At 57.8% G+C, this 13922-nt stretch overlaps 1 protein-coding gene across 3 annotated transcripts in view; it reads right to left on the bottom strand.

The window, feature by feature from the left end:
- The window catches only part of ECE1 (endothelin converting enzyme 1), a 109949-nt gene that overhangs the window by 46594 nt on the left and 49433 nt on the right, over window positions 1-13922 (bottom strand). For 2 of the 3 annotated variants that reach the window (XM_070079132.1, XM_051858006.2), the window contains exon 2: window positions 8501-8587. Coding sequence is in view for 2 of the 3 variants with exons in the window: in XM_051858006.2 (XP_051713966.2) it covers window positions 8501-8587 (87 nt within the window). In the remaining variant the exon portion in view is untranslated. Of the gene's footprint in view, window positions 1-8500; window positions 8645-13922 lie in introns of those variants that run through there. The other variant, XM_008265734.4, reaches the window with a different exon arrangement.

The raw sequence follows: 13922 nt of genomic DNA, 5'->3' as shown, positions 1-13922 counted from the left end.
CCCAGGCCAGCTTGGGGTCCCCTCTGCTCCAAGAGGTGCTTCCTGCAAAAGCCAAGGCCGCCAGACAGGAAAGGTCTCCTGAAGTTGGGAACGACCCCGATGCCGTGTACCCAGCTTAGCACCAACTCAGGGCCAGGCTGGAAACACGCAGGGGAAGAGAGACTTCCTTGCTTTCAGAAACAGTCTGGGGTGTGCAGGGATTCAGTCAGGGAAGGCTTCCTGGAGGGGGTGATGTCTGGGCTGGGACCTGAAGAATAAGTAAGAGACAACCAGGTAATTGGGGAAGGGTTGAGCGGGGCGAGGCTTTGATCCTAAGAGGTGCTATGATGGACTTCCTCCGAGGACGGCAGAGGCATGGTTAGAATTGCCCTTTGGGAAGCAAAAGGCAGAGGACGCAAGGCTTGGCAGGGCTGGGCATGGAGGCAGGAGGTCCTAGCAGCTTGCTGGGGAGTGGGGCGCTGCCAGGGGACACGAGGAGACCCAGACTCAGACCTGCCAGAGCCGCTAATGGCCAAGGGGTGGCTGCCCCTGGAGCCAGGTCAGAGCTCCGAGGAGGCCCCACACTGGCAGGTGGGGCTCTGCGGCGGTCAGCTGGGGGAGGGGCTGCACGGCAGTCGCTGGGTTCTTTGTGGAAAGGAAGTGAACGGGGATTTCTGCACCAGAGGAGGTGGCGCACAAAGACGTTGAGGAGGAAAAGATGGGTTCTAAAAATGCAAAAAGGCGGCTGGCGTCGTGGCTCACTTGGCTAATCCTCCGCCTGTGGCGCTGGCACCCCAGGTTCTAGTCCCGGTTGGGGCGCCAGTTCTAGTCCTGGTTGCTCCTCTTCCAGTCCAGCTCTCTGCTGTGGCCCGGGAGGGCAGTGGAGGATGGCCCAAGTGCTTGGGAGCCTGCACCCACGTGGGAGACCAGGAGGAAGCACCTGGCTCCTGGCTGCGGATTGGCGCAGCACCGGTCATAGTGGCCACTGGGAGAGTGAACCAGCGGAGGGAGGACCTTTCTCTCTGTCTCTCTCTCTCACTGTCTATAACGCTATCTGTCAAATAAAAAATAAATAAATTTTAAAAATGCAAAAAGGTTGGGCTTGGCGACACCTGAGACAGTCCAGGACGCCAGGCACCAAAGCCACGGTCAGGCTTTGGAGGGACACCGCCTGCGGCAACCCCTTCGGAAGCTTTTTTGAAGTGTGAGAAGTGGGCCGGGGCTGTGGCAATAGCGGGTGGAGCTGCTGCCTGTAACACCAGCATCCCACATGTGCACTGGTTCGAATCCTGGTTGTTCCACTTTTGAGCCTGGGAAAGCAGTAGAGGATGGCCTTGGGCCCCTGCACCCGCGTGGGAGACCTGGAGAAGCTCCTGGCTTCGGATCGGGTCAGTTACAGCCATTTGGGGAATGAACCAGCAGATGGAAGACACCTCTCTCTACCTCTCTCTCTTTCTTTCTCTCTGTAACTCTGGCTGTCAAATAAATAAATCTGAAAAAAAAAAAAAAAAAAAAAAAAGACATGGAGCAGCCAGGACATGACTGGTACCCATATGGGATGCTGCTGCCACAGGCCGTGGCTTAACCTGCTACTCCACAGCACCAACCCCAGAATCCCAGCTAGGGCTCCCGACTCCAGCTTCTTGCCAACTCAGACCCTGGCAGGTAGGGGTGATGGCTCAAGTGACTGGGCTTATGGCACTCATGTGGCAAACCTAGTATATATTTGTTGTATATAGATATATGTTTATATAATTATATATATTTTTTCTCAAATAAGTAATTGTAAAAACAGAGCGAGAGCCCCCGCCTGGCACTGGCTCTGGGAAGGCAGGCTTGGGGAAGAGGAACCGCTCCTCTTATCTGGGTGGAGAAAGGCCAGGGGATGGAGAGCAAGGAGGCAGCGGGAGCACGGGGCGACGGCATCTGAGGAGGTGAAGGGCGAGGAGGAAGACAGAAGACGGAAGGAACCTCAGAGGGAGCGGGAAACGGGCCAATGGCGGTTAAAGACGGGGGTGTTCCCAGCACGCCCGCCCTCACGCATCCCTAAGTGCAAGATGGAGGACCAGCTCCACAGACACCCGGCAGTGGGGGGCTCAGGGAGAGAGAACGGGACAACGCCTCCCTCCCTCCAGAACGGGCACCCCGGCCCCCACCAGAGGAGCACCAAGCGGAGCTGAGCCTCATTTTCCAGTGTCAACCAGAGTGCTGAGTCTAAACAGCTGGTGCTCACCGCAAAGTTAAATTAGAATTAAGCCACAATTGAATTAAAAATGCATACTTCCAGGTCAGGATGGCAAACAGAATTTGGAGATGGGATTTTTAACCTTTGTCATGTTTTCTGCTCGCCTTGGGTCACCAGGCTAAGGGCCTTGTGGTTGCTGGACAAACCTTGCTTCCAGGGGCAGAAGGAAACCAGAGGCATCCCAGGGGCAGGAGGTATCCCCTGGAAGCCTGGGGCCAGGACAAGGAGGCCGTTCCAGGAGAGGATGGCGAGCCCAGGGCTGTTCCGGGAGAGGATGGCGAGCCCAGGGCTGCTCCGGGAGAGGATGGCGAGCCCAGGGCTGCAAGTCAGGGCACTGCTGTGCTACGGCAGCGGCCCTGGCCCCTCTCTCGGAGTCCCCACTGCACCTCCTCCGCCTCCTTCCTAGCTGCTGGCAGGGAGCCCATGAGACGAGGTCACAGCAAGGGGAGACGTGAGTGGTGTCTCACTTTCCTTCTGGAAAGGAGAGCACGTCCATCAGTAGAGCCAGTCTGCAGGGAGCGCGAGGGCAGGCAGCCCGGTCCATCTCGGGAGAGGTCACCGGGCGGTGGCCATCAGCCAAGCAGCAGCGCTGAGGCTGGAGGGTGCAGCTGAGAGGCCGTGTGGAAGCTCAGCGCGCTGGTGGCCTTACCCACTCCCCACCCCCCATCAGGTAAGGTGACAGAGGACGCGAGACACAGAGCAAGGGGTGCCTGTAAGAGAGCAGTGGAGAGGGAGACAGGGAAGGAGGCAGTTAGAGCCAGAGGGAGGGAGGGAGAGAACAGAGGTGAGCGGTCCAACCCAGGACTTCCCAGCATTTCCGCAGCCAAGGGAACAAAGCCCTAATCCGGGATAAATATTCAGTTACAGAAGTGAGTGCCCGGCTCAGCCAGGCTTACAGCAAGAACAAGTTCTCCAGGTGAGGACGGAGTCCTGCCGCCTGGGCCCAGGAGCTAAGTCAGCAGCAGCTGAGAGGACTCGGGGGGTGAGGGCGGGCATGACCTGGGTTTTTAGTCGGTCGGTCGGGGAGGCTTGGACTGCTGAGCCCTGGCCAGGTCCCCAGCAACCTGCGCCGCATGAAGCAGCCAACAGGAGCTGTCTGGCCAAGGACTTGGCGGGGAGCCCAGCCCCGGTGCGGGCTGGCAGGGGGACCTACTGGAGCAGGTGGACCGTGACAGCCCAGCCCAGCAAGGCCCCTGCCTCTGTGCGGTGTCAGTTTGGGGAAGTTTCTTCAACGTTCCATAAGGCAGACTTCCGGTGGAGACCACTGGGGTCGGCCCAGAGCAGACTCTATAGTGTTCTCTGCCGGGGCCTTGAACTCCACCTGCTCCGTGCCCCATGCCTGCCTGCCTTCAGGTTTCAGGGAACAGCTTCAAGGAGCATCTATTTACGGAGTAAGAGGTTTCCACCTAGGTCCCCAGGGCGAGGGAGAAAGACCACAAATCTGGGAAGTCGGAGGCCAGCCAGGTCCCAGGAGGCGTGGCTGGGCAGCCCCTGGGCCGCAGTGCCCCCCCTACAATGGGAGCCCGCCTCGGATTCTAGCACCGCACGGCCAACAGTCTGAGGGCTGACGGTACCTCCTGGAAAGCACACACGCCTGCCTCTTCATTTAAAATTCTTGTTTATATATTTATTTGGGAGAAAGAGAGAGAGCTCCCATCTCCTGGTTCACTCCCCGAATGCCCACGGAAGGCTGAGGCTGAGGCTAAGAGCTGGGAACTCCACTCAGGTCTCCCAGTGGAAGCAGGAGCCCAGCTGCTGCCTCCCAGGGTCTGCATCGGTCAGAAACACTCTCAGGGGATGTGGGTGTCTCAACCACTAGGCTACCTGGCTGCCCGCCAGCACCAAGAAGACTTTTTAAACTACTGGGTGGGCCTCTTGCTGAGATTAGTCTCCAAAGATAGCCCTGGGCATGGTGGGGGGAAAAATGAGAAAACCCCTGCGAATATCTCAGCTTTCAAGTGCTTGGGCCCCTGCCACCCATGTGGGAGACTGAGATGGAGTTCCAGCCTCCTGGTTTTGGCCGGGCCCAGCCCTGGCTGTTTGTGGGCATTTTGGGAGTAAACCAGCGACATGGAAGATCTTTCTCTCTCTCTCTCTCTCTCTCTCTGACTGTCTCTCCTCTCTCTCTGACACTGCCTTTCAAATAAATAAATATATATAAAAATATCAACTTTATTTTTTCTATTAAGAAAAACTTTTTTTAAAGAATTATTTTTTATGTCTTTGAAAGACAGAGTTACAGAGAGAGGTAGAGCCAGAGAGAGAGAGGTCTTCCATTCTGCTGGTTCACTCCCCAATTGGCTGCAATGACTAGAGCTGAGCTGAGCTGAAGCCGAGAGCCAGGAGCTTCTTCCGGGTCTCCCACGTGGGTGCAGCGGCCTAAGGACTTGGGCCATCCTCTACTGGTTTCCCAGGCCATAGCAGAGAGCTGGATCAGAAGAGGAGCAGGCCGGGACTCGAACCGGCACCCATATCGGATGGCTGGGGCTTTAACCCACTGCACCACAGCATCAGCTCCCAGAAAAACTTTTTAAAGGTTCTGGCAGACAGCTGTGGCTGCCTGCTCCCCAGTTTAGGCTGCAGGTGGGACTTGGGCTACTTCCCTTCCAGCCACTGAAACGGTGTGTGTTTGGAGCAGAGAGAGGGAAGCTTCCGAGGGAAAGCTATTCTGCACATTTAAGACGACACCAAGATGTGCGTGTATTTCAACAAGTTCCCAGCAAATGAAAGTAGAAGATACATGTGTTTTGGTGTGGGGTAGGCATCTCGCATGGTAGAGGATGCCACTTGGGATTCCTGCTTGTCATACTGGACCCCTGGGTTCAAGTCCTGCTTTGCTTCCTGTCCAGCTTCCTCTTAATGCGCACCATGGGAGGCAGCAGATGGTGGCTCAAGTACCTGGGTCCCTGCCAACCATGTGAGAGACCCAGAAGGAGCTCCAGGCTCCTCCTGGCTTTGGCCTGTCTATTGCAGACATTTGGGGAGTGAATCAGCAGATAGAGGGTTTTCTCTCTCTGTCATTCAGCCTTCCAAATAAATTAAAATAAATAAAAAACAAACTCTTAAGAAAAGAAAATGCTTATATCGTAGCACTGAATTTATAGGCTGTGGGATAGGGACTGGCATTGTGGCATAGCCTGTGACACTGGCATCCCACGTGTGTGCCTCTTCATGATCCAGCTGCCGCTATGGCCTGGAAAAAGCAGTGGAAGATGGCCCAAGTGACTTGGCCCCTGCCACCCATGTGGGAGACCCGGAAGAAGATCCTGGCTCCTGGCTTTGGCCTGGCCCAGCCCTGGCTGTTGGGGCGCTAAGCCAGTGGATGGAATATCTCTTTCTCTTCCAGCAGATGGAAATGTCTCTCCCTCTAACTCTTTCAGGTAAAAATGAAAAAATGTTAAAAATAAATGAAAATGAAAACTGTAGGACATAACACTGTATATATGGGGTGAGATGAATTTTTTTTTTTTTTGACAGGCAGAGTGGACAGTGAGAGAGAGAGAGAGAGAGAAAGGTCTTCCTTTGCCGTTGGTTCACCCTCCAATGGCTGCTGCGGCCGGCGCGCTGCGGCCGGTGCACCGCGCTGATCCGATGGCAGGAGCCAGGAGCCAGGTGCTTTTCCTGGTCTCCCATGGGGTGCAGGGCCAAAGCACCTGGGCCATCCTCCACTGCACTCCCTGGCCACAGCAGAGGGCTGGCCTGGAAGAGGGGCAACCGGGACAGAATCCGGCGCCCCGACCAGGACTAGAACCCGGTGTGCCGGTGCCGACAGGCGGAGGATTAGCCTAGTGAGCCGCGGCGCTGGCTGAGATGAATTATTTTTAAAAATATAATAGTCCGGGGCTGGTGCTGTGGCGTAGCGCTTTAAGCTGCCGTCTGCAGCACCATCATCCCATATGGCTGTTATCATCCCTGGCTGTGTGTCCATTTGGGGAGGAGACCAACAGATGGAAGATAGCTCTCTCTATGTCTCTCTCATTCTGACTTTCAAATAAATAAATAAATCTTTAAAATAAAATAAAGCAGTCCTTGTACAAACAGAGTGAAAAGCTAGAAGCTGTTGAGGCAGTGGGGTTACTGCTTCTTTTTCAATCCTTTTTTTAATATGTCATTTTTTAAAAAGATTTATTTATTGTTGGGGCCGGTGCTGTGGCGCAGCAGGTAAAGCCACCGTCTGCAGTATCAGCATCCCATATGGGCACCGGTTTGAGTCCCGGCTGCTCCACTTCTGATCCAGCTCTCTGCTGTGACCTGGGAAAGCAGCAGAACATGGCCCAAGTGCTTGGGCCCCTGCACCAGCATGGAGACCCAAAAGATGCTCCGGCTCTTGCTTCTTCTGGTTGGCGCAGCTCTGGCTGTTGCGGCCAATTGGAGAGTGAACCAGCGGGTGGAAGGCCTCTCTCTTTCTATCTCTGCCCCTCCTTCTCTCTGTGTAACTCCAACTTTCAAATAAATAAATATTAAAAAAAAAGATTTATTCATTGTCACTAATTTTTTTCTCACAAATGAGCATGTAAAGCTTTTATTGGAAAAAAAAAATCCCAGTGATTAAAAACATCCAATTTGTAGAAAACAATTCTTGGAAAAGCCAGCGAGCGTGAGTGCATGTTTGCTTTGGGGAAGTCAGGGGGGCCCAGGCAAACCAAGCTGGGTACCCACAGCACAACCCCAGCCCCGGGCAAGCTCTCTGCCTCTGCCTCAAGGAAAGTGGCGAGCAGACCCAGCTGGGCAGCTTGCTGTAGAGACACCCACAGAGCGCTCCAACCCACACGGCAGCGATGTGACCACAGGAATGTCCCGAGCCTCTCGCCACCCCTCCGCCCTGGCGTCTGCAACGAGGCCCCCCAGCCCTTACCTCAGGGCTCAGAAAAACAACAGAGACCCTCGCAGGCCCCCGTAGCGCTGCCTCTAACTCCCAGCTCCCAGCATCGTAAGGGAACTAAGGGAACGAGAGCAACAGGTCGCTCTCCACCACAACCCGGTCCCTGGCTTCGGAGGTGGGGCTCCGTGACAGCCCGCCCCCAAGGCCAGCTGCTGCGGTCCCACCACAGGGGACGATTTGGTGGGGAATCTGAAATGTGTGCTGAGAACCTCCGGTGGAAGACGAGCCGGCAGCGATGGCCGATTAGGTTGTTTTCATTTGCGAAGGGAAATGTGCCTGCCGCAGAAATCTAATTTCCTGCTGGATTTCGCCTCGAGGGGCGGCTCGCGGAAGAGGTCCCACACAGACTGGGGTTGGTCTGCCCCTGCCAGATACTTAGCTGGGGTCCTCAGGCTCCCCCCTGTCTTCCCTCTCGCTGCCTCCGTCTCCTACTAGCAGGGGGGAAAGGATTCCCTGACATCTTCCGGATGGTTCTAAGGCCCGGTGGAACCATGTAGTTGGGGGGAGAGTGGCTGTACCCCAGGGGGTGGACCCACACAGGGTCGGGAGGTCAGTTCTGCCCAGTGCCTGGTTCTCCAGCCTGGGGGAGAGGGCCCCCACTGCCCCGCCCCCGTGGCGCTCCGCCCTTGACCAGTGTTCCTGCTCCAGCTCACCCACCCCAAGCTCACTCTGGAGTTGAGCCATGATTTGGTGTCGGTCTGCAGGTGGCCTCAACGCCCCCTTCCACCTCCCTGGGTGGCAAGTGGTCCTGAGCTGAGAGCTCGCTGCTCTCCCGGAGGGGGGGGTGTTCCCGGCATTTCCAAGTCCCTCCTACCCACCTAGCTGGCTCCAAACCCCACCCTGGCCGCGCGGGCAGAGGGAGCCTGGAGTTCATCAGATTCCCACAGGGGCAGACGCTGGAGATGGGAGGGACTTGGACCCCTGAGCAGGCTACAAAGGGGCAGGGATACGGATACCACTCCAGGAAATGGAGGTGCTGGGATGGGGGTGTCTGGGTAAGGCTGCCCACACAAGGCCACCCACTCTCCCGGGCTGCCCAGGGCGCAGGGGGTGGGTTCCAGACATTCAGGGCTTCCCACGCTCTGCCGGATCAAGGCTGGCCAGGTCCTGGAGCTCAGGGACTCCCTCTTCCACGAATGAGGAACTGGGGTCTGGGGGCTGCAGCGCCAGAAGCAGGTGGTGGGAGGATCTGAGAAGGCGCAGGCTGGCGAGGGTGGGCTGCGGGAGCGACTCCCCACGCCTCCGCACCGGCCCTGGCCCCGGCCAGGATTTCCCCGCGGAACCCCCGCGGCCCCCTCCCCCGGGCCCTCGGCGTTGGGGGCGGGGCGGCGCGAGCGCGCATGCCTGGCCCGGACCGCCAGGGAGCCCGCAGCGCTGGGGGCCAGGGCGCGTACCTGCAGGCCGTTGGGGTATCCGTCGCCTTCAGAGAGCGAGTCCACCAGGTCCTCCTCATCCAGCGTGGCCCGCTTGTAGGTCGACATCTGCAAGGCCAAGTGCAGCACGGACTCCCTCAGCGCCTCCATGGCTCTCACGCGCCCGAATGGGGAAGCGGCCCGGGCGCCGCCGCCGCCGCGCCCCGCCCCGGCCGGGGCACCGAGACCGGCCCCCGGACCGGCCCGCGGCGGGCAGGGGTCCCGCCCCTCGCTCCCCCGCCCCGCCCCGCCCACCCAAGCCGCGCCGGGGCCCCGGCGGCCACCCGCCCCGCGAGCTGCGCCCCGCGACGCCCGGTCCCGCGCGCTCCCGGCTCCCGGTCCGGGCGGGGCCTGACCAGCGCGGCTCCCAGGGAGAGCCCCCCACCCCCGGACCCGGGGTAGATGGAGTCCTTCCCAGAGGTCGGGAGAGGGGACCCCAACTCAAGTCCCTGGCGGGCAGGACGGGGCCTCACAGCGACCCCTTCCTCCTTACGTCGCCCTTCAATAACGGGGTCCCCGCGGCAAATACTAAGAGTCAGGTATGAGGCGGGGCCTCTGGTTTGTCCCAAAACAGTAAAAAAAAAAAGTGGTTTCCCTCTACCATGAGCCTTTAAACCATCAAGAGTCTCCCCCATCAACGCTGTGATGACGGGTGTGTCTCTGTGTGTGTGTGTGTGTGTGTGTGTGTGTAAAATAAAAGAAGCAGGTGCCTTCTCTCCCTCGTGCTGTTTCCTGTAGCTCCCAGTGCATGGGTGAAGTTCAGACTCCCCAGGAACTCCCAGACACAAGGAGACACTGTGTGTGTGCATTAGGGTCACTGAGGGTAACGTGGGGCTCGCCCTGTGCCCAAACAGGTGAGTTTCCCCCAGCACAGAGAGAACTGTGGCTTTCGGTCAGGTCAACACCTGAAGGGGACCCTGCCTCCACCTTACCGCAGGAGTCCCGAGCTTCGAGCAGGTGCCCCAGCCCCAGCCACTGCGGCTTCTCTGAGATGAGCGTTGTTCTTCTACCCAAGAGCCCCAGAACGTCTCACCCAGCAGGTCCCAAAGGACCCTCCACTTCTGGGAAGACATGGGGTCCCTACTGTTTACCTGTTTCTCAGTTTGCCAAGTGCATTTCTGTTTATTCCCAGTGTGATTCTCTGTCACACATGGGAATGCACAGGCTCAGAGAGGTGGGGTGTGGGGTGACCAGCGGAGGGCATGGGCAGCTGCCCTCTCACCACGCACCCAGCCGCAGTCAGGGCCAGCCTTTTAGAGGGAGAGTCAGGTCTTGCCACTCAGCCCCTTAGCCTCGGGAATTAACCCCCAAACCCTCTTCTGGGCCTGCCCAGCCCAGGATGCCCATCTCTCGGCATGTAGTCGGTGCTGAACAACCAGCTGTGGCAATGAATGGTGGGACAAGTGGAGGGACGTGCCTGTAAATTCTCCTGCATTCTGCGCCAGCTTCCGGATGTCTAAGGATACAGGAAACATCTAAAGCTACACACACCACGGGGGAAGCAGGGTGCCTGGGAAGAATTTTAATTTTTTTTTTTTTTTTTTGACAGGTAGAGTGGACAGTGAGAGAGAGAGAGGGAGAGAGAAAGGTCTTCCTTTGCCATTGGTTCACCCTCCAATGGCCGCCGCGGCCGGTGCATCGCGCTGATCTGAAGCCAGGAGCCAGGTGCTTCTCCTGGCCTCCCATGCGGGTGCAGGGCCCAAGGACCTGGGCCATCCTCCACTGCACTCCCGGGCCACAGCAGAGAGCTGGCTTGGAAGAGGGTTAACCGGGACAGAATCTGGCACCCCGACCGGGACTAGAACCTGGTGTGCCGGCGCCGCAGGCGGAGGATTAGCCTAGTGAGCCGCGGCTCCAGCCAGAATTTTAATTGTTGAGACTTCTTCCTCCCCCACTGGGTGGAGGAGTTCCCAGGACCCACCCCACTTATCGAAGGCTAACAGCCGGGCTTTTTCTGTAACAGGACACTTGAGGTAACAGGTGTCAGCAGAGGAAAAGACCCCTGGAAAAGCTCAGCTCCCCGGGGCCCTAACTGGTGTGAGAAACTTGTCAATTCCTTTTACCCCCTTCCCCCTACCCCGTCATCTCACTTCTGCCTTTACCCTTCTCAGAGGCAACTCCTGGAGGCCACTCGGCCCTAGTGTTGAACAGCAGGCTCCTCCTTCTTCCATCTCATTTCAGAGACCGTTTTCTGGGAAGCACTCCTGAACACCCCCCCTCCAAACCCCAGCCACATAGTCCCCATATAGCCACACCTCTACCCAGCCCGACTCAGGGTGGCCAATGCCAGGAAGCTCACCCACTTCCCAGTAGAAACCGAGATGGAGAACTGATTACTTTTCAGCGCACTAAAGATGGAGGCCCCTTCCTGAAACACCTGCCTTGGGCCCTGTAGGGAAACTGCACCTGCCTCTGAGGTGGGAAGGGGAAAGGCTTGGGCAGTGAGTGGCAGTGCAGCCACAGCGCAGCCTGTGCCCTCCGCACCTGCCTGAGCCCTCCTTCGTCTCTGGGTGCATCTGCACACCCACCCGGAGCCTGGGCCTCAGCAGATGCTGTGGTTTAGTTAGTGATCTGGGTGTCCCCCCACAGGCCCGCGTGTTAAGGACTTGATCCCCCAGAGCCTGGAGTGGGTGGATGAAGGATGGTGCTTAATCCGATTAGGGTGTCTGAAGCAAAGGCCTGGGAAAATGCTTAGATTGGATTAGCTGGCTGGGGTGGCGCCTGTGATCGAATCAGCGGCTTCGGGAGCAGAGGCACAAGTGTGCTTCCAGGATGCCACGTGCTCCTCCTTCCCCGCACGCCCTGCCCTCATCCGACACCAGACTGATGCGGACCGCGAACCTCCAAACCGTGGGCTGCAGTAAACCGTCTTCCTGGCTAAGTCGCTCCTCTCGGTTATGTTAGTTGCAGGCAGGAGTAGCTGGCTAGCACGGGAAGCCTCACCTCCAGTTTTTAGGGACAGGGAGTGGGGAAGACGGAGCACCTGCTATGTGCTGTGGGACAGAACGTCTCTCCTAACCCCACAGTGCCTCACCCCTGCGAGGCGAGAATCCTCCCCTGCACCCTAGAAATGAGACACCCAGCGGCCAGAGAGGAGGCAGGACTCGACCCCTGTTTGGGGCCAAGGGAGTCAGGATGTGAATCTTCACCTGACTCCTGCCCCACCCCTGCTGACTTCAGCACGTGGCCCCCAGAGAACCCAAGCAGAGACGGGCCTTGAACCTCGGTCCTGTACCCCCGGGCCCACGCTCCTTCTGAAAGGTAGGGCTGCTGCTGCAGGTGGGGACCTGCTACGGCCCAGGTGCCCTGGACAGGCTGAGGCCCGGGGTGGGCAGTTGGTACTCCTTCTCCCTCATCGCCTCCCTGGCAGCTGTGGGATCCACACCCCCAGCACAGGGGAAAGCGCAGCCGCCGCTTTGTGGCTGCCCTGCCTTGGTCGGCTCAGTTCCCCTCCTGGCCCCGCGGAGCCATGGAGGAGAAACCAGCCTGGTGTTTTGGAGGAGAAGGGCTTGGCTGAGCCTGAGAATGGCAGTGGGAACCACAGCACTCCGTGGACTTCCTGTCCTTGACCCCAGGGCCCTAGCCAATAGAGAAAGTGAAAGCCAGATGAGGGTGTGTTGGTGCCCAGCTCTGGAAACCCCATCCTGCTCATAGGGGTGAGCAGAAACGAGACATGTCATGCACACTCATGTGTTTCTGATGACAAATGCCTCGCGGCTTGGTGTGCCCGGGTCTGACCCATTTGTGCCAACTGTGTCATCCAGATGGCTCCTGGGGTTGGCTTCCAAAGGCAGGGTGCTTCCAGGAATGCTGGAGCGGGTCAGAAGCGAGGACGAGCAGCCCAGGAGAGAAATTCTGAGACCTGAGACCCAGCAGCCACACCCGCTGAGCTGTTTTCAGATCTAGCTCATTAACGATGCTGTGTTGTGGCCAAGTCCCATCAATTCCTGCTTCTGGTGCCAGTCACGCAGCTTTTGCCCGGTTCTTACATGCCATCTCATACATGCCATCTCTTACATGTCATATCACACGTGTAACCTCATACATGTCTCTTACATGTCATCTCATACATGTTGTCTCTTACATGTCATCTCATACATGTCGTCTTCTATACTCACGCCATCTGAGGGCTACATGCTTACAAACAGGCCAGGGGACCAGAGCGGGTGACAGCTCTGGATCCAGACCTCAGTTCAGATCTCCTCTCGGCTACCTCCCAGCTGTGTGATCACGGGCACGTGACCCTGTCTCTCTGCACCTCAGTTGTCGCATCAGTAAAATGGGGCTGATAACAACTGTACCTCCCTCATAGACAGCTGGGACACACCAGTGATTTCGAGTAAGTGCTTAGAGCAGCTGTGGGCACAGAGCCCTCAGGTGCTTGTCAGTGTCAGCTGTCACAGTTGTCCCTTGAACTCCTGGGGGAGTGGACATGAAAACCCGTGGATGCTCCAGTCCCTTCTAAACAATGTCCCGGTGCTTGCAGCACAGGACCTGCACACACCCGCTGTGGGCTTTACGCCATCTCTGCATCACTTACCCGGCGCTAGGTAAGCAGCTGCTGTGCTGTGCTGCTTAGGGAAGAATGATGGGAAGAACCGCCCCCCCCCCACAACCTCCCCACGCACACGCTCAGCACGGGTGCAAGTTTTCCAGCGTTTTCAGTCTGCAGTTGGTTGAGGCGGCACACGCAGAGCCCGTGGGTGCAGAGGCCAACCGCGTGTATGAAACACCAGGTTCAGAAGTCTCCCACGGATGCCCACCACGTGCAGAACGAAAGCCAGACCCCCGAGCTGGGCGTTCAGACTCCACAAATGGCCCGAACCAAGGTTCATCCTGCCTGTGTCACCCAGACCCCCTCCTACCCCTGCAGGTGCCCCCCACAACCCCAGTGCACCTGGCCCTGGATGTTGGCCAAACCCAGGGGGCAGCCCCAAGGAGGCTCCACCTTCAAGAGGTCTGTGGCTGATACAGCTCCTCTACCAAGCCAGAGCCCCGCCCCCCAACACCTGCTACTCCTCTCCACCTTGAGCCTGCCTCTTCCACAAAGAAGCTAGAAGGAATTCTAGCCAGAAGGAATTCTGCCCTTTCCTGTGGTGTGTGCCAGCATGGTGCCTGTGCTACAGTCAGGCCTTTATACCCGAGACAGAGCACACCCGAGCAGGTGGGCAACAGTCACCTCATCACCCCTCCATCCGCAGTGCCCAGCAGGGAAGCTGGTAACGGGGTAACGACTACCTTGTGTGCAGATCTTCACTAGGGCACAGGCGGCTGAGCCCTCAAAGAAAGAATGGAGTTTAGTTGCTTGCTCTCTATTAAGTAAAAGTCCAATAGGACAGCTTTGGGAAAGCAGCAAGACAGTTAAAACCACGGCCGTCACTCCTGAAGATGACGTCACTCGACA

Source organism: Oryctolagus cuniculus, chromosome 7 (genome assembly GCF_964237555.1).
Source record: "Oryctolagus cuniculus chromosome 7, mOryCun1.1, whole genome shotgun sequence".
NCBI classification, from domain to species: domain Eukaryota; kingdom Metazoa; phylum Chordata; class Mammalia; order Lagomorpha; family Leporidae; genus Oryctolagus; species Oryctolagus cuniculus.
This window is presented reverse-complemented; position numbering and strand designations above follow the sequence as displayed.